This window comes from Erpetoichthys calabaricus, chromosome 8, assembly GCF_900747795.2.
Source record: "Erpetoichthys calabaricus chromosome 8, fErpCal1.3, whole genome shotgun sequence".
Taxonomy (NCBI): Eukaryota; Metazoa; Chordata; class Cladistia; order Polypteriformes; family Polypteridae; genus Erpetoichthys; species Erpetoichthys calabaricus.
The window spans coordinates 26,033,007-26,054,028 of NC_041401.2; the positions used below are offsets into that span (position 1 = coordinate 26,033,007).

Genomic DNA, 21,022 nt, shown 5'->3' on the forward strand with positions numbered 1-21,022 from the left:
TTTTACTATGTATCTATCTATCTATATGTGTGTATGTGTGTATGTGTGTTTGCATACATACATGTTCAATGGTTTCATATATTGAGATTAATAAAGTTTATCTAATCTAATATATGCTATAACAACGTAGCAGAACTACTTAAAATTGCCTACAACTCCCAGAAGCCCCAGAAGTATTACACCATTGGGCAGATTCAGAGGGCACAGGGGTTGCTGGAAAGAAGGATAATTAAATGGTCTCTTTAAAAAGGACCCAAAAAGACGGAGAGGAAATTGCAATCGTCTGTGTGCATTTGTTTCTATGCATCACACACTACTGGATTACAACTATAACCACCATGGATTACAGTTTCTTTTGGATGTATGTGTTGTCCTATGTCTGCTTTTTGTGTGATTTTGTCTTGGTTAGATATGTCTTCGTTTCAGGGGCACTCCCAGTCATGCCAAATATTCCCACTACAACTGGAACCTGGTAGAACAAAACTTTACATTTCATTCAGAGGGCACCCCACAGGATTTTTCATTCCATATGCCATCATTATCAGCACCTGCTGTACTTTATTGTTAGTGTTAATTCTTTTACTGAGCAGTGCTTGTTGATTCGTTCGGTCTCATGTATATAGTTTATGTAAGTAATTATCGTCATCGGGGAAATGGAGAGGGCTTTTGCCTATGTGTTTTTATTTAATATCGGCCTTTTTTCTCTTCATTATTTGATTAATATATACTTTATTATTGATTGAGTCATTGAGCCTCTTATCAGTGTGTGTGTGTGCGTGTGTGTGTGTGTGTGTGTGTGCCAGGTCAAGGCTGGGTGTGTTCCTGGGGTCCCTATAATAAAATATACAAATTCCCGTCTTTGGACAGTGTGAATCTTAGCATCTTCGTGCCCACTACAATATTAACAGGTATCTTTTGTATACAGTATGTTATTTAAGCTGGCACCCAAAAACAGCTCAATGTAAAACTGAATGATAGGCACCCATTGCATATGGCACAAAGTTTTAGTAAATCCGAGAGTTTATTTATTTCAAAGACCTACACAAACTGCTTCAGGGATTCATTTTGTGGACACTCCACTGGGGCTTTTTAGCCAGGAATATTCCCAGGTGCCAAAACACTAGGAGTGTAGAGAGAATTTCTATGAACACGTGTCTTCAGCCTAGCAGAGGTCGTTTTTAAACATAAACGTGTATTTTTATGATTCCAACCTAGTACCATGTTTTACTATTATTTTTGGAGATTGAAAATGTTTATTTTTACTATTACTTTTGGGACTGAAAATATTTTAAACAAATGGCAACGACAAATCTTTTAATAATTGCTTAAATTTATGAAGATTTTTGGGTATTGGTATCTAAAATATATGTGGCTATTAACTTGTTTGATGCTTCTTTTTCTTTTCTTAAGGAGGATTATATATTTTTTAGTAAAGCATGAATAAATGTGCATAAAAACAATGAAAGTCCTCCTCTGGGCAGGTTGACAGTCCAGAAAATCTTTTTATTCCATAATTAGAAGGAAAATAAAAGTAAAACATTTTTCCAGGTTAATGGTGCACTATAACAATGTAAGGTGTACTGAATTGAAAAGGCTTCTTTACATTTCTGTCCCCTGGAAATCCCAGTGGCCGACCTGAATGACCTCCAAGAAACCCCCTCAGCACCTTCTACTTATGTTACTAAGGAGCAGCTGTGAAGCCGAAGCAGGGGGAGGTGGAGATATGCGTGTCTGATTTAACTGGGTAACTAGGGTATGCTGGAAATTGATTCTTGGGGTAGAAATCATCTGTTCTACTTTGTGGATTTTTCTTTTTGACAAATTTACTTTGCTTAAAGCGAAATATACAGATATACAGTATATGGGAGCATTACGTCATAGACAGGGAGTGAGGAGTAGCCACAAAGGCACTGGTCTTCAAACCCAAAGGTTGCTGGTTCAGTTTCTGCCTGTAAATCCCCGGTTGACCCTGACCAAGTCACTTAACCTGCCTGCGCTCCAACTATAAACAAGTACTTGTAAACAGCTGTAATGTAACCGGATCTTTTTAAGTGGATAAAGCCATTAGCCAAATGTAAAATAATAAGCAGTGAAGCAAATGCACTTACTGTCACAAGCATACTTGGTCTGTTCGATAGGGATGGGGAATAGGAGACAAAAGGAGAAATCTTACTGGTGAAACTATCATGGGGAGGGAGATTCCCAGTATGAGATTAATGCTACACCAAAGGTCACAAAATTCTGTAGCTGTGTGTTGATTAACAAATGCAAGTAGCAATTTCACTCTGTCTATTTGTCAAAAACAGCTCTGGAAGCCTATAAAATTCAATGTTGGTCTAGTATATTATGAATTAAAATATAAAAAAATAGTACAGTATCTATGGTCCAGTGAGGGGGTGGTGGTACATTGCAGGGAGCAGGAACTCTTTGAAGAGCCCTGGGATTGAACAGCTGAATGCACAATAGGAGAGAAAGTTCAGTGGGATTCCTGGCCATGTATACCTTTAAAAGTTGTATTCACTATAATAGGGGTAACACCGTCAGCGGAGGCCAGCAGGATTCCAGACATAACTATAAGGACCAAACCTTTGCTCAGGGAGCCATTAGTTGACACAAAAGCATCTTGGTTGAAGTAAAGGAGGATGTGGAAACAAAGTAAGTAGACATAGAAAGTGGTGTGTGACAGTTTCCAAGTGATGTTTCCATATGGAAATCGGCATCTGCTTATAAAAGGTGAGCATGTTATTGTGCTTGATGTTACTGTAATATATAGTCGATATATAGCTCTTCTTCTCCTTAGGTGGTTCTAAGTTAGTTTCCCCTTTCATGGTGTAGAAAAAAACAAATGGTATACTTTTCGAAAACATAAGAAAAATATTTTTAAAATTCCTTACAAAGGTCCTGTGATTATATCTGAATGTTAAATGGATAAATCAGGTTTGAGAATGTGTGTGCGTGTGTACGTATTAAGGTGTACCCTTTGGCATATATAATCATTATGATGGAATTCTGCCTTTTTCTGCCTATTACTTCATAGTAGCTGTGTAAGCCCGTGCTGTAAAAAGCCCAGGATCCTAGAAACTATTGAAATCGTCAGAAAAAAATTGAAATGTAGAGATGTCAGGTAATTGAAAGGAACTACTCTGGGAATCTCTCTCCTAGGAGGATTTGTTTTGCCGACTTGCTCGCCTCGCTTGTGTTATTAGCAGCGGGAGGAAAAGTACAGGGGGATACCATTTTGCCGATGTGCTGACCTCACTTCTGGATTAGCGGCTAAGTGAGTGACTTTCTTCGGAGGTTTAGTTTTTGCCGACATGCTGGCCTTGCCTGCGTATCCTCAGAGGTAGAGCACTTACTCCGACTCCACCTCTCACTTCCGGGACAGACAGACACAGACACTTCCACACGTAGACCTTTATATATAAGATAATCCACATTCTTTAGTCACTCAGATTGCTTGGACAAAATGGGACAGGGTCCTTCGGACTCCTCCAGTGCAACATGGTACTTGCAATGTTCCAGCCTTTAGCTGTCATACTGCATGCCCTTCACCATCTCCACTAGTCCATACTTCTCCACACTGTCAATGGGCAGTCTGTCTCTAGTCCCACCTCTCATATTCCGGTTGGATCAACCCAGCAACAAGAATTATTGTACAGTCACATGACAACAGGGTACCGGTAATATGTCAGTTTAGCACATAATGACTATATCAGGCATGAACGCTAACACACTAAGAAGTGTTGACCAATGAAATTTCCAAAAGCATTTTTCGCAGCAAATTTGTTTGGTGCACCGGTAACCTTGTTCGTCAGATGTTTTCTGGAACATCTGCTGTGTGACCAGCTTAGATAAACTTTTTTTCCCAGCCAATGTTGGATGGGACAGCCCCGCCATGTACAGAATGCTCATCCTAGTAGTGGGTGCTAAGCAGGATCAACCATTAAATTCTTTATCGCGGTATGGATTTAATAAGAACTTTTTTACTGGTATGTTAAAAAAGTTGTGGAAAACAGGCAAATATATCTTCTTATATAATATGCTACCGTGACTGTGTGTTTGTCTCTCCAGGATTTTAAAATCACCAAACCATTTGACCTATTGACCTGAAATTTGGTGCACATATACTACGTGACATCTACTATCCGCTTTTGGGGTGGTGATTGACCTCCAAGGTTATTCTTTTTATTTTTATTTTATTGTACAATCAACTCTCGGCAGTGGCCAGCAGGGTGACCGTGCGGTGCATGCATACGGGCGCCGTTTTCATCCCTACCACCTTCGCTGTCACTTCCCCTCCCTCTTCATATCTTAAATCATTCTTGAGGCAGATTGAAGACTTAAGTGCCAGCTTAAGTGAAAAATTAAGGAAAACGTACTAAGTAATTGCAACACAAACTCTGGCTTAATCAGTTTTAATGCGAAAAGATGCCGACGAAAGACGAGAAGAAACGGGCCGCTAGAGTGGAGAAAAGAAGAGCTGCTCAGGAAGTAGCAAGCGCATCAACCTCTGAGCAAACGAATGGTAAACATACAAAGAAAGTGGATGAAAATTAGGAATGCTCAAGTCAAGTGTATTCACTGTATGTTATTGTGCAGTGCACCGTTACTGGTTTAACATAAAACGCACACGCATAAGGAAACTGGAAATGTATTGGTATATTTGAGTCTTAAAGGTAATGTCTTTTTGTATGGATCTGTATGTGACCTGTGTGCAACACATGAGCCTACCTCTTTAATGGTATTACCCAGAGTGCTGATGCATACCTGAAAGACTGAAGAATCCACACACTTTAACATTGTGCTTGTTTGGTAGTAGTGGCAGTAAATGGTGAAGCACGTCAGGGAGAAATGGAATCTGTGGGGGCCAAGCCTTAGTGAATTCCTGTTCTTGATGCCACTGTCTGCAAGAAATGCTGATACTCTGATATTCAGTTCTATTAACTTTATCTCAGGGAGGCACAATGTTGCAGTGGTTAAGTACGGCCATCTCACAGCTCTGGTCACCATTGGGCCAAAATAATCAAACCAGGATAGTTTGCAAATGCTTCCCTAGCCCTCTGGGACACCTAAAAGACCACTGCACCTTTATAATCCTCTAAAATCTAGTTCAGTTTTTCTTTCCTCATTGACTTCAAAGCTTATTATAGAGTTCGGTGAAATCCTCGAACATTTCTGCAATTTCACCGAACTCTAGGTAAATTGAATTCAGCGGCTTTCGATCATCAGTAATATTAAGATCCTTATTGTTTTAATTTCTATACCTTCTGATTTTTTTTGCTAGCACTTTCTGCCTCATACATTTGCCTACTGTTACTTCAGGACTTTTGACTTCCTGTCTGCACCAATTCCACAACTCTACCTGCTCCCTCACACTACCCAGTAATTTCATTTTCCTGGCTTCTGATTTTGGTTTCACAAAAACATGTGTCAAGCATTTATATATGTACTCCTTAAGGAGGTTAGTGAGTACACATATACAGTAAACCCTTGATGCTCATTTTAAGGAAGTCACTATGCACTGGAGAAATTCAGAAGGACTGAAAAATGGCAAATATCATCCCATTACATAAAAATGGTGAACAGACGGATCCAAGCAACTATGGGCCAGTAAGCTTAACGTGTATCACAGATAAATTAATTAAAGAAATTATTAAGGGCAAGACTGAGCAACCCTTGGCAAGAATGGGAGTTTTATTGGGGTTCGGACGAGGGAGGTCATGTCTTACCAACATGCTGGAATTCTATGAGGAAGCAACGAAAGGGAATGATCTAAGTGGAGCTTATATTTATTTATTGGTTTAACTTAACCACTTAGAAAGCATTTGGTAAGGTGCCACATGAGAAGTTAGGCATCAAACTAAAAGAAGTGGGAGTTCAAGGTGTTGTGTGCATAAGGTCAGAAGGTGGTCATAAGGGTGGTCAGAAGCAGAGGGTGATGGTGCAAGGAACCTTATCAGAATTGGTTGATGTTAACAGTGGTGTCCACTGCTATTTTTAATTTATATATATAAATGATTTAGATAGGAATATAAATAACAAGCTGGTTAATTTTGCAGATGATACCAAGCTAGGGGGATTGGTTATGATCTGGAATCTGTTGACTCATTACAGAGGAACTTGGACAGCATACAGGCCTGGGCAGACTTGTCACAGATTAAATTTAATGTCAGTAAATGAGAAGTGTTACACGTAGGAAGTAAAAATGTTAGGTTTGAATACGCAATGGGAAATCTGAAAATTGAAAATACACCTTATGTACAGCTTATGTTCAGAAGATTTAGGAGTCGTAGTGGACTCAACACTATCAACTTCCCAACAGTGTTCAGAAGCCATTAAGAAGGCTAACAGAATGTTATAGCACCCTAATGTGTGGGTTACAAGTCCAAAGAGGTTCTGCTCAAGCTTTACAACGCATGGGTTAGACCTCCTCTGTATTACTGTGTATAATTTTGGTCTCCAGGCTACAAAGAGGACATAACAGCACCAGAAAAAGTCCAGAGAAGAGTAACTAGGCTGATTCCAAGACTACAATGAATGAGTTATGAGAAAAGATTAAAAGAGCTGAGCCTTTTCAGTTTAAGCAAAAGCAGATTAAGAGGAGACACGATTGAAGTGTTTAAAATTACAAAGGGGATTAGCCCAGTGAATCAAGACTGTGACTTTAAAATTAGTTCAGGAAGAACACGGGGGAATAGTTGGAAAGATGTTAAGGTTAAATTTCATACAAACATTACACGTTTTTTGTACAAACAGAGAATCAGACACATATGGAATAAATTGCCCAGTAGTCTGGTAGACAGTTGGACTTTAGGGACGTGGATTGATGTTATTTTGGAAGAGTTAACTGAGCAGGATTGGCTAGCTTTGTTGGGCTAAAGGGTTTGATCTCGTCTAGATTGGTCTAATGTTCTAAAAGCCAAATAAGTGAATTCTACCAGTGATTTTTTCTGTTAGCATCTCTGACTCATTACATCTCTTCTGTGTCCCCCACTGGCTGGCTTGGCATAGTTTTTGAAGGGCTGATGTCGATAAGTGACCAAAAGGAGACGAGGGACGGCAAAAATTGTCAACTGGCTCTGCACTGATCAGGTCAATAAATGGTCCAATAGAACGGTCTTAATAAAAGCAACTATCAAGATAAAGTAGATGGATAGATGGAGAGATAGATAGGCAGACGTTATGCCTGGGAGGTGAGGTGTTAACAAACACCTCATAGTAGCAAAAAAATTAAAAATTTAAAGCCAATTTACACAGCAAGACAAGCAGTTTGTATGAGGCAATTGCATTTCACTCGTTTACTTCTTTCCTATTCCTGTTAATTGCACCCGTTGCAAGTTCCTGCCTTAGTCCTCTCCATAAGCACTTACTTTTTCATTGATGTAATAAGGGTCCAGGTCATCCAAGGCTTCTGATACCATTCCTTTAGGGATGTCACCATAAATAAATGGCAGTGATTTTCCGGCCTCCAAATCTCTGTTTGGCTTTGGGCCATTTTCATCATCATCATCGTGACGGTCTCCTTTGGGTTTCTTGGCTTTCTCTTCTGCAATGCGCTTTTCAATAGCCTGAAGAGATTCCCGGCTAAACAGGTGGATGCTGTCTGGTCCCGGCGGTACAAGCAGTTGCGCCATCTTTTCATCCTGCAACTTCAGAGTTAACTTGTAGCCTTCTGCATAAGAAAGTGCTGCAAAAAAAAAAAAAATCTGTTACTGTTTGGTATGTACATCAAAATGATATACTGACCCAAGGTTCTTAAGCATAATAAACTCTGCGGAGCAGCAGGTAAAACATCAATAAACATTTGATGTGTTGTGAATTTCAGGCTTCTGGTAATTTTCATTAGTTGCATTACTTTATTTTACACTGTACAACATATGTCCTAACATAAATATCCTCAAACCCAACTTAATTTATTTTTTCATTGCCGTTACTTGGAAATTTGGTTTCTCATCAGGTTTTACAAAGAGACCACAATGTTACAATAAAAGCAGATCACAAAGAATGCAGCCATAAAACATAAATGTAATATATACATACATACATCTTAAAAAATGGATAGGTGTCTCGGTGTAATAAGAATAGAAGTTCAATGTCACTGTGCTCTGTACAAAAATTATTTTATATATACACTCACATATATAGACCAGGCCAAAGTTAGCACAATGGGGCTCTCAGCATTTAGAACTACTAGGCAAGCATTTGAAGAGAGAAGGTACAACTACGAAAATGGGCTTTGTATTATTTCTGTATGTTAGACATGAAATGGATTCCTCTCCTTCCCTTGTTTGGAGCCTAAGTAAGGGCCTGCACGTGGAGGAACCAGTATATAAGACTTGGACAGCAGCCAAACATTTAGAAGCCGATGGACGGATGGGTGATATCGTCATCCGTCCTGAAAAGCCTTCCAGCGCAGCGACGAAAAATGGAAGACTGTATAGATCAAGATCCCACCTTGGCATTGTCTTGCTATATAGGCTTCCCGTCTGTAATGCTGCATAAATCGTCCGTAAAGAAAGCTAAGTTATTTTCTCTTATGTGATTTTTACCGCCATATCACTATGGGAGGGACATCGCCTTGGTAGTGCTGCTGATTTGCAGTAAGAAGATTGTGGGTTCGCTTCCCGGTTCCTCCCTGTGTGGATAGCGCTTTGAGTACTGAGAAAAGCGCTATATAAATGTAATGAATTATTATTAATATCATATCTATATAGTTTTCGGTTACTTAAAACGTCGCAATTACAAATGAAACTTATTCCAACTAGGGAGCTATCGCCCCCTAAAAGGAACACTCGGTGTCTGTGATTCCATCTGGTTGCTATGTCTCTGCTATTCCAAAAGATGGAACATTCCAAACATTTTTAATAATAAAATGCACTGCATTTTTAATTCCAACAGATGGTGCATCACAAACATTAACACTGCTTTTGCGAATTCCATGCCAAGTGGCATATAATGGAGACAAGTATGCACTGCATAGTGCACTATAAACGTTAACACTGAGGCCCACATTGATTACTTCAATTCTGACCCGTCTTAGTTGGGCAGCACAGCATGTATTGTATTATACAGTGAGCACTTATGGTGAAGCATTAGATCAACCATATTACACATAAAAATTAAACCAACACTTAGAGTTGCCTAATGATTGATGCCACGATTTAAAGAAGTGGACATTTATTAAAACTGAACTTATTCAGAATTAATTGCAGCTGGGTTGAAAGGGGATTTGAACTGGCTGCTTTTTATCCTTGGTACCATGAATCTGAAATTGAGAATGTAGCGGGTGAGTTCTGTCTGACAGCATGCGCTCTCCTTTGCTTATTAAACAGGTCTCAGAGATTTGACCAAAGAGGCCTTGTTATTTTACTTCTCCACTTTACAATTTCAGTTATTCTGTTTTTGTTGCCAGCATTAAGATTTCCAATCCAGGCCAGTAGAATTTAAGTAAAGACTCAACACAAGATTTATAAAAGATTGATGTAATGGTACGACTCACACTAAGAAGACTCGGCTTTCTTAAAGAGTAGAGGCACTGCTGTCCCTTTTTGCAGATGGCTTTTGTGTTTTTGTTTAAATATCCAGTTTTAAGTCTACGATTGAACCAAATATTTATTCCTGTCAACTGTCTCCACTGGCTGGTCTTTGATGGTTGTTTCTTATGAGTCATTGGTGTTTCTACCAAAATCAATTATTAGTTTTTCAGACTTAGTAATGTTTAGGTGTAAAAAAGACTCATCACACCAGTTGGACCAGGACTACTTTCATTCTCATTAAGCTTTATATCATCAGCAGTCATCAGAAAATTTGAAGACAATCCTGTATTTTTAAAGCAATTTAATGGCATCGTGATAATAAAAGGTATCAATTACTATTACAAACATGAAAATTTGTGGGTGACCCCAAACTTTTAGAAAGTAGTAGGTACAGAACCACCATCCTGGGTCTGGTGAGGCCAACAATTCCACCACAGGATGAGGTGGGAGCGCTGATGTTAATAGTATTGTCTCTTTCCCCAGTAGCATCTGTGGTACTAGGGTGTTGTACCGTGTTAGCCATTATGAATGTAATGAAAAGTCAAGCAAAATAACAGGCACCTTTTATTGTCTAACTAAAAAGATTACGATATGCAAGCTTTCGAGGCAACTTAAGCCCCTTCTTCAGGCAAGATGTAATCTTTTAAAGATTACATCTTACCTGAAGAAGGGGCCCGAGTTGCACAGTACCATCGAAAGACTGCTGAAGAAAGGCACATAGTTTTGTGCCACTGAAAAGACTTTGCCCCTTTTGGTGCCTGCACTATGAAAACCAGGCAACCAGGTAGCCAGACATCAGACCTTGAGTGGCGAAAGTGCACAGAACATCTGAATCTCAAGCCACAAGATCCCGTGACCCATTTTTCTTTTTCATTTTTCTAATGTCAGGATCCGTTTCTGTTGAAACTAAATGGGGTGACCCAGGCTGGTGACCCACCTTCAGCCTGCCTAAGACTGTCTCTTCTCTGCTATGTTATACACACAACCAGGGGGATTTTTCTTATTGAAGTCTGTTCAGATTCCAGTTCAATATTCTGGGATTATAGTTTCGAGGACCGAAATATGAATTCGATGTACCTGTTTACATTTGAGTTTTATCATTTGAGTTGTGGGCAGCACAACAGGGCAGTGGTTAGCGCTGCTACATTATGGATTAAGGATTAAGTTTTTCCTCCCACATTGCCATAAACATGTAGGTTAGGTTAATTGACAATTCTGACTGGCTCTGTAATGGACTTGCCCGCAGCTGGTTCCTGCCGTGTCCCTGATGCTGTCAGGATTGGCCCCAAAATAAGCTACCCATAGGCCTTAACTGGACTAAGTGAGTTTGAGAATGTGTTGTTATTGTGTTACACTTTCCCTTTTTACCAATTAAGCACCTATTTATAGGTATAAAGCAAGTATTATTTAATTTTATTACTTTTCATTGGCAGGTGGCACAGTAGCGCAGTGGTAGTGCTGCTGCCTCACAGTAAGGAGGCCAGGGTTCACATTCTGGGTCCTCCCTGCATGCAGTTTGAATGTTCTCCCTGTGTCTACATGAATTTCCAGCGGTTGCTCTGGTTTCCTCCCATAGTCCAAAGACATGCAGGTTAGGTGAATTGACGATCCTAAATCGGCTCTATTGTGTGGTTGGGGTGTGTGTGTGTGTGTTTATGCCCTGTGATGGACTGGCGCCTTGTTCAGGGTTTGTTCCTGCCTTACACCCTGTGCTAACTGGGACAAGCTCCAGCAGACCCCCACGACCCTGGTCAGGGTTAAGCGGGTTAGAAAAGGACTGATTGACTTTTCCTTATCAGCTCGCTTTTGATATTTGTATTTGACTTGACATAGTTAACTCACCATTAGATGACTACAGTTGTTAAAGCCCTGCTCAAGAACTCGTTTGTCTTTGACAACTTTAGCTCAATTTCTAACCTGTCTTTCTGAAGTGAAATTCTAGAAAAAGCAGTTTTTCAGCAGTTAATGATTATTTGAACAAATCACAGTACAGAAACTGCACTCGTTAAAGTTGTAAATGATTAGCAGGTTAAGGTGCACACAGGCCACATATCTGTTCTTGTTCTCTTAGACATAAGCTCAGTACTTGACACCATAGACCACAGTAGTCTTATAAAAAAATTGCCTTAGACAATGGGTGGGCCTTTATATCAGTGTCTTAAATTGGTCACAGGTAGAAAATTCTTTCTTAGTTATAGTAATTGTAGTTCTAAGGTCCATGATATTGCATCTGGTGTACCATCTATTCTGGGCTCACTGCTGGTTTCAATCTAAATTCTTCCATTAGGCCAGATTGTCTTGAAACACAAGGTGAACTACCACGGCTATGCAGATGACACACAGCTTTACTTACAGTCAAATGAAAAAGTTTGGGAGCCCCTCTTAATTCTTTGGATTTTTGTTTATCATTGGCTGAGCTTTCAAAGCAGCAACTTCCTTTTAATATATGACATGCCTTATGGAAACAGCAGTATTTCAGCAGTGACATTAAGTTTATTGGATTAACAGAAAATATGCATCATAACATAATTAGACAGGTGCATAAATTTGGGTATCCCAACAGAGATATGACATCAATACTTAGTGGAGCTTCCTTTTGCAAATATAACAGCTTCTAGACGCCTCCTATAGCCTTTGATGTCTGGATTCTGGATCAAGGTCTTTTTGACTATTCTTCCATACAAAGTCTTTCCAGTTCAGTTAAATTTGAAGGCTGCCGAGCATGGACAGCCTGCTTCAAATCATCCCATAGATTTTTGATGATATTCAAGTCAGGGGACTGTGACGCCCATTCCAGAAAATTGTATTTCTCCCTCTGCATGAATGCCTTTGTAGATTTCGAACTGTGTTTTGGGTCATTGTCTTGTTGGAATATCCAACCCCTGCGTAACTTCAACTTTGTGACTGATGCTTGAACATTATCCTGAAGAATTTGTTGATATTGGGTTGAATTCATCCGACCCTTGATTTTAACAAGGGCCCCAGTCCATGAACTAGCCACACATCCCCACAGCATGATGGAACCTCCTCCAAATTTGACAGTAGGTAGCAGGTATTTTTCTTGGAATGCGGTGTTCTTCTTCCGCCATGCAAAGCGCTTTTTGTTATGACCAAATAACTCAATTTTTGTTTCATCAGTCCAAAGTACTTTGTTCCAAAATGAATCTGGCTTGTCTAAAACGATGTACAGATACACCACCTGCAGCCATTTGTTCTTGAGGGTCTTTGGAGGTGATCTGTGGGTTGTCTGTAACCATTCTCACAATCCTGCACATATGCCGCTCCTGTATTTTTCTTGGCCTGCCAGACCCGCTGGATTTAACAGCAACTGTGCCTGTGGCCTTCCATTTCCTGATTCCATTCCTTTCAGTTGAAACTGACAGTTTAAACCTCTGAGATAGCTTTTTGTAGCCTTCCCCTAAACCATGAGACTGAACAATCTTTGTGTTCAAATCTTTTGAGAGTTGCTTTGAGGATCCCATGCTGTCACTCTTCAGAGGAGAGCCAAAGGGAAGCACAACTTGCAATTGACCACCTTAACCCTTTAACCACCAACTCCCTAAATATTCCCCATGCCAGGAGAAATCTGAACAATTTTCGTTTTTTTACTTTACATTTATTCAAGCAGTATTTACCTGCTGAAATACCTGCTGAAATGTTTCAAATAAATGGTCAATCAAAGGACGTAGCTTGAACAAGCGGTCACGGTTTGGATCTTTCTTATCTGGCTCAGATAACGGGCAGCAGTCCAGTTGAGATGCTGGGGATACACCCACTCATCGCTATCATCCGATGCGTCGTCATTCACAGTATCATGCAGCGCATGTTGCTGATCATCATTGTCGCTAAAATCTTCTTCAGAACTGCTACAATCATGATCAGAATTATTTTCCAAAATCGCCTGCAAAATCTCACTTGAAGTCAGTTTACGTTTCGCCATATTCACAGCTTTCACTTTCGAATCACATCACGTGAGCGGCCAATACAAGCGCAGAGTTGTCGAAATACAACGTAGTAATAATACCCACGCCAAACTGTCAGTTATACTATGCGCCAGGCATTCACATAACCATAGGCAAATGTGCCGGATAATTCCGGCAGTAAGGCATCAGCAATAACGCTACGATGCCGGATATATCCGGCAGAGGGCGGTTAAGGGGTTAAATACCTTTTCTCATGATTGGACACACCTGTCTATGAAATCCAAGACTTAACAAGCTAATCCAACAAATTTGGTGTTGCAAGTAATCAGTATTGAGCAGTTACATGCATTCAAATCAACAAAATGACAAGGGGACCCACATTTTTGCACAGCCAGTTTTTCACGTTTGATTTAAATTTCATACAATTAAATACTGCTTCACTAAAAATCTTTGTTCGGAAAACACCCCAGTTCTCAGATGTTCCTAGGAAATGAAAGACATACCACTGTTATCTTTTTTGTTGAAAGTATGCATCCATCCATCCATTATCCATAGCTTATCCGAGGTCGAGTCGCGGGGGCAGCAGCCTAAGCAGGGAAGCCCAGACTTCCCTCTCCCCGGCCACCTCCTCCAGCTCCTCTGGGAGGACCCCGAGGCGTTCCAGGGCCAGCCAGGAGATATAATCCCTCCAGCATGTCCTGGGTCTGCCCCGTGGCCTTCTCCCAGTGGGGCATGCCCAGAACACCCCCCCCCCCCCCCCCAGGGAGGCGTCCAGGGGGCATCCTAACCAGATGCCTGAACCACCTCAACTGACTCCTCTCGATGCGGAGGAGCAGCGACTCTACTCCGAGTCTCTCCCGGATAACTGAACTCCTCACCCTATCTCTAAGGGAAAGTCCAGCCATCCTGTGGAGAAAACTAATTTTGGTCGCTTGTATCCGCGATCTTGCTCTTTCGGTCACTACCCAAAATTCGTGGCCATAGGTGAGGGTAGGAACGTAGATCAACTGGTAAATCAACAGCCTCGCCTTTTGGCTCAGCTCCCTCTTCACCATGACGGACCATTGCAGAGCCCGCATTACTGTGGATGCCACACCGATCCGTCTGTCAACCTCCCGCTCCATTCTTCCCTCACTCATGAACAAGACCCCGAGATACCTGAACTCCTCCACTTAAAGCAGTACTGTGCTCCCATCCCGGAGAGAGCATTCCACCCTTTTCCGGCTGAGAATCATGGCCTCGGATTTAGATGTGCTGATTCTCATCCCCGCTACTTCGCACTCGGAGGTCACTGTCCGATGAAGCCAACAGAACCACATCATCTGCAAATAGCAGAGACGAGATTCTGAGGTCACCGAACAAGACCCCCTTCTCCTCCTTGGCTGCGCCTAGAAATTCTGTCCATATAACTTATGAACAGAATCGGTGATAAAGGGCAGCCCTGGCGGAGTCCAACCTCAACAGGAAACGAGTCCGACTTATTACCAGCAATGCGGACCAAGCTCCTGCTCCTCCTGTACAGGGACTGGATGGCTCGTAACAACGAGCCTTGTACCCCGTACTCTTGGAGCACACCCCACAGGATGCTTTGAGGGACAAGGTAGAATGCTTTCTCCAAATACACAAAACACATGTGGACTGGTTGGGCAAACTCCCATGCCCCCTCCAAGATCCTGGCCAGGGTGTAGAGCTGGTCCAGTGTTCCACGGCTGGGACGGAATCCGCATTGTTCCTCTTGAATCCGAGATTCGACCATCGACCGAACTCTCTTCTCCAGCACCCCTGAATAGACGTTACCGGGTAGGCTGAGGAGTGTGATCCCCCTATAGTTGGAGCACATCCTCTGGTCACCCTTCTTAAAAAGGGGAACCACCACCCCGGTTTGCCAATCCAGAGGCACTGCCCCTGATGTCCATGCGATGTTGCAGAGATGTGTCAATCAGGACAGCCCTACAACATCCAGAGCCTTGAGGAACCCGGGGTGAACCTCGCACACTCCAGGGGCCCTGCCACCTCGGAGCTTTTTAACTAACTCGGCAACCTCAGCCCCTCTTATGGACGGGCCCCCCCCCGGAGTCCTCCAGCTCTGCTTCCTCTAAGGAAGACATGCTGGTGGGATTGAGAAAATCCTCGAAGTATTCCTTCCATCGGTCAATAACATCTACAGTTGAAGTCAGCAGGGCCCCATCTCCACTGTACACAGTGTTGGTGGAGCACCGCTTTCCCCTCCTGAGGTGCCTGAACCTTCTCAGTGCCAAGCGAAAGTCGTTTTCCATGGCTTCCCCAAACTCCTCCCATGCCAGAGTTTTTGCCTCTGCAACAGCCGATGCCGCCACACGCTTGGCCCGCCGGTACCCCTCAGCTGCCTCTGGAGTCCCACTGGTCAACCAGACCCGATAGGACTCTTTCTCCAGCTTGATGGCCTCTCGAACTTTAGGTGTCCACCACCGGGTTCGTGGATTGCTGCCACAAGAGGCCACGAGAGGCACCGACAACGTTACGGCCACAGCTCCGTTCTGCTGCTTCGACAATGGAGGCTCAGTACATGGCCCATTCAGACTCAATGTCCTTCGCCTCCCTAAGGAATGAGGTTGAAGTTCTGCCGGAGGTGGCAGTTAAAGATCTTTCTCACCGGTTCCTCCGCCAGACGTTCCCAGCAGACCCTCATTATTCGTTTGGGTCTGCCTGGTCTATCCGGCAGCCTCTCCCGCCATCTGATCCAACTTACCACCAGGTGGTGATCAGTTGACAGCTCAGCCCCTCTCTTCACCCGAGTGTCCAAGACATAAGGTCGCAGATCTGATGACACGATTACAAAGTCGATCATCAAGCTGCGATCTTGGGCATCCTGGCGCCAAGTGCACTTATGGACACCCTTATGATTGAACACGGTGTTCGTTATGGACAATCCATGACCAGCACAGAAGTTCAACAACTGAACACCACTCAAGTTTAGATCAGGGAGGCCGTTCCTCCCAATCACGCCTCTCCAGGTTTCACTGTTGTTGCCGACATGAGCGTTTAAGTCTCCCAGCAGGACGATAGAGTCTTCAGGAGCTGCACCTCGCAGCACCTCTTCCAGGGACTCCAAGAAGGCTGGGTACTCTGAACTGCTGTTCGGCGCATAAGCGCAAACAACAGTCAGAGTCCTTCCCCCAACTTGAAGGCGTAGGGAAACAACCCTCTCATCCAACAGAGAGAACCCCAACGTACAGGCCTCGAGCCGGGGGGCCATAAGCAAGCCCACCCCTGCCAGACGCCTCTCACCCACAGCAACTCCAGAGTGGAACAAAGTCCAGCCTCTCCCAAGAGGAATGGTTCCAGAGCCCGACTATATCTAGCCGGTACCTCTCAACCTCTCACACCAGTTCAGGCTCCTTCTCCGCCAGAGAGGTAACAATCCATGTCCCAAAAGCCAATTTCGGCAACCGAGGGTTGAAACGCCAGAGTTCCCGCCTTCGGTTACCACCCATATCACATTGCACCCGACCCCTATGGCCTCTCTTGCAGGTGGTGGGCCCACAAGAGAGCGGAAGCAAGTTGCTCTTTCGGTCATGGTCGAAGGTCCAGCCACCAGGTGCTCGCCAGTGAGCCCCTTCCCCGGGCCTGGCTCCAGGGTGGGGCCCCGGGTACCCTTTCCCGGGCAAGGGAAATGCTGATCCTTGTTTTAAGTCCATTAGGGGTCTCAGGGTCGAGTTAGTCTGGATCTTCACCTCAGACCTCTTTGCCTTGGGAAGCCCTACTAGGAGCATGTAGTAAATTATTATGAAGGCTGACAGGGGTTCCCAAACATTTTCATATAATTGTATCTATAGTACCTTATTACCATGACACTCTAGCCTCTCTAATCCAATCTCTTACTCGCTCACCGACACACCAGTGCTACGCGCCAACCACTTCATATCTCTGCCGCTTGCGTTGTGAAGAGGAGGGCTGAACGCACCCCAAGGAGATGCAATCACTCCTCCGACAGCCCCTCTTAAACGGTGATACAATGGGAAACATAGATTTTTTTTTTAACCTCTTCTTTGCTCGATCAGCTGCTGGCTAGCTGCTGCTGCCGTGCCGCATGATCTGTCATATCACCTATGTCCATATTTTCGATCTGTTTTCACTTTTACCTTTTCATCAATATCGCATTAAATTTTGATTCCGCATTTGGAATTACATTGTGACAATGCAACGTATAACTGCCCGTGAGGGAATATCGTTTCTTTCTCTCTACAAGAAATGTGTCTGACATAACCATGCAGGACTTTTCCAAATCTCTTTGCATAAGCTCTTGTCTCATGGGGCTTCTGGCCCCGGGCGTGGTTACATCGCTGGGCACAAAGTCTCATCTCGCGGGATGTGAAAGTGTCTCTCTGAGACAATCACGTCTCGTTTCCTTCCAGGATTTTTTTTTTATAATAGGCAGAAATGAATGTATAGTAACTCTCTCAAGCTAAATAAGAAAAAAACAGAAATGAAGAGGTTGACACAACTGGAAATAATGAGGGTATCAGAAATAAACTTGATCCCCTACCATTAAAAGACAAGAGGGAGTTAAAGAATTTAGGTATAATCATGGACTCTGAGCCTATTGCTGGGTGATAAAATGATCTTCATATCTTTCACGAAAATACTTTTTCAATAACAATAATAAGCTTTAGGTAAAAAAGTCAATAAAACATTTTTTGCCTGTCTTATTTTTACAGAAATAGACATGACATGTGGCTATCACGCAGCATGTAGGTGAGTGAAATGCCAGAACAGCAGCCACTCGTGCTTTACTTTGCTTTATCTCACATCACCATGAAATAGATATGCGGTCATTACCAACAACGTGGTTGTGAGTTTATGAAGACACGCCGTGCCAAGATGACCCCCCAGCGAGTAAAGCCAGGGAGAAAAATGTGTGAGCTGCTCACGAAGAGATAATACCAACAAAAGGACACACACCATGAAAAGTTTGGAAGTACTTCACTTAACACAAAGCAGACTAAACGCAGATAATCCCAGTATGTATGATAAGCCAAGTGCCAACAAAGATTGGTAAAAACAACAATTTATTACTCCACCTCAAAAGATACCACCTGAGTCAATACAAAGATTGCCAGAAAGAACACTCAACTGATGTGGCTTGCAAGCATTCAAGCAGTGCTGCTGTATCAAGACAACAGTTTATTGTGTCAATGTGTACAGCCGTGACCCCGTATAACAAAGAAAGGCATCTGGACAATATGAATGCAGTCGCCCATTTCATGATGAGAAACGTAATTCCAGTGCGTGTTGTCAAAAAAAACAAGCCTTCGGGAAACTTTTGAAAGTCCTCGACTTGAGGTATCATCTTCATGGTTGATAACAGTTATCTCACGCAGCACTGCTGAAGCTTTATAATGAAAGTGGGGCAAAGTTAAAGGCTGTATTGAAAGATGCGAGATATTTTGTGACTACTCAGTTCGCTATAGGTTAAAACAAAAACCTGTAGCCACTGCGCCCTCCAGGACTAACTTTGAAGAACCCTAGTTTAAATGACCTTCTTACTGCTATGACAAATATAGTAAAATAAAAAAAAATAATTCAAGGATAAATGGTGTCTAGTGTTTATCGTTGAAATTCACCAAACTATTTTTCATAGCAAATTTCATGGGTTTCCTGGTCACCTTGTTTGCTGAATTTTTCCCAGAAAATTCACCAAGCTGCCAGCTTAGACAAACTTTTTTTTTCTCCCAGCTCCCCATGATGCTTTGCAAGGGTAGCATGATATCGCAGAGCAATAGCAGCCAAGCTGAATCGGATCTGCCACATGCATGCATACCATAAGCATACTCTACCTCACATAGTCTGGCGCCTGCCTGATCTGCTTCCTGCATGCATGAATAATTTACAGCGTACAGAGCAGGGCCGTCTAAACGCAAGGGCATGCTCGTCATGAGTATAGGGGCCCCATGCTAATCTATGTATGTTGTGACTTGCTGAGCGGTTGTGTAGGTAGAGGCCCCAGTGCACTGTTTTGCCCAGGGGCTTAAAATGCTGTTAAGATGGCCCTGATACAGAGGCAAGTCTAGTTTCAGTCAATGTCTATATGGAGCCTGAACATTCTCACTTTGTCTCTGCATTTTTTTCTCTGGATTCTCCATTGCTCTTCCATGATCCCAAAGAGTTGCAAGTAAGATTACGTGATGAGGCTAACTTTTCCTGGTTATGAGCGTGTGTATGTGTGCTCTGTGGTGCACCGGCACATCACCCAAGCCTGCGTCCTGCCTGATACTGCCATACTACATCCACCACGGGAATAAACTGGAAATATGCAAGTCCGTTAATGAATGGATGGATATCTTATTGTGTCTATATTTCTAATACATTAAGAAAACCCATACAGTGTGCAAAATTGCAAAAAACAGGCTAAAAACGTAATGCGTGACAATGTGAGTTTACAGCAAAGCTCAGAGCAGATTTAGTCTCCTAATCACAAGAACATCCTGTATGTATCATAACTAGAGATATTTCAGGGAAGAGCATATGAGTCATTGCAGGACTGAAGAGCATCGTTACCAAAAAGGACCAGGAGCCTCATTTATAAAGATTGTATATGCACAAAAAAAAGCTTGAAAAACGCAAATGGGTTTTCCGACACAAATGTCAGGATTTATAAAAGAAAATTTAACGTGAAAGCTTGCGAATATTTACGGCAACTCTGACCAATGTGTACGCAACATTTTGGAGAAACTGAGACATGATGACACACCTGATCAAGTAGGAAAATGCAGCCAAAGCAGCTAAATGACGACTCACGCATATAATAATTCATATCACTGAGCCATTATAATAAAGTGCGATGACATAACAAATACATTCAACCTCAAAAGTGATGAATATGATGTACAGTCTCTATTTTAGTTCCTTTTTTTAATGTTGCTTTTTTACACTGAAGAACTTTTCTGATTTTTTTGGTCAGTTTATAAAACCTACCTGATGTCACTTCTCAGGTAACTGGCCCACAGATCAGCAATATCTCAGCCAAGCTTCACTCCGTTATGCCCACTGTGCCCAAAGACATTTGCTGACTGATGATGCAATATGTCCAGTTTACAAATGGTGGGCGTGCACATACATAAAACATAACATATTTTGCCAACATAAAAAGTCCATTTGCAGCAGTGTCTTGTTCTCCTAACATAATTGGAGCACTTTACCACACTCATATTGCAATAAGGGCACCTAGCGAAAATAAACCGACTTTTGTTAATCGCAAGCTCTTACAGCTACAATGGTTGCTGCCTTCTTTTCTTATATTGAAAATGGAGCATTCAGACTTTTATTTAAGGTTAGGTTTTGTCACTTTTTATTTTTCACATGGGACCTTCCAGTGACACAGTGGTTGGAACTGCTGCCTCATGGATCCAGCTTCTTGGGGGTGAATCCTGTGCTGATGGTAAACGCAGTGACCAAAGATAAGTCAGTTCAGTGGGAGCTGGGCCACAGTTTGTACTTGTTGTGGCAAGTAAATAACTTACTTCTAAAATTTTCATCCAAGAAGAAATCCTTGCATGGTTTGTTGGTAAAATTGGGGATTATTGT

At 42.4% G+C, this 21,022-nt stretch overlaps 1 protein-coding gene across 1 annotated transcript in view; it reads right to left on the reverse strand.

Moving 5' to 3' along the window:
- The window catches only part of LOC114655412 (sodium channel protein type 2 subunit alpha-like), a 278,058-nt gene that overhangs the window by 184,624 nt on the left and 72,412 nt on the right, over positions 1–21,022 (reverse strand). The window contains exon 2 of the mRNA XM_051930912.1: positions 7,371–7,687. Coding sequence (XP_051786872.1) covers positions 7,371–7,634 — 264 coding nt within the window. The 5' untranslated portion in view covers positions 7,635–7,687. The remainder of the gene's footprint in view (positions 1–7,370; positions 7,688–21,022) is intronic.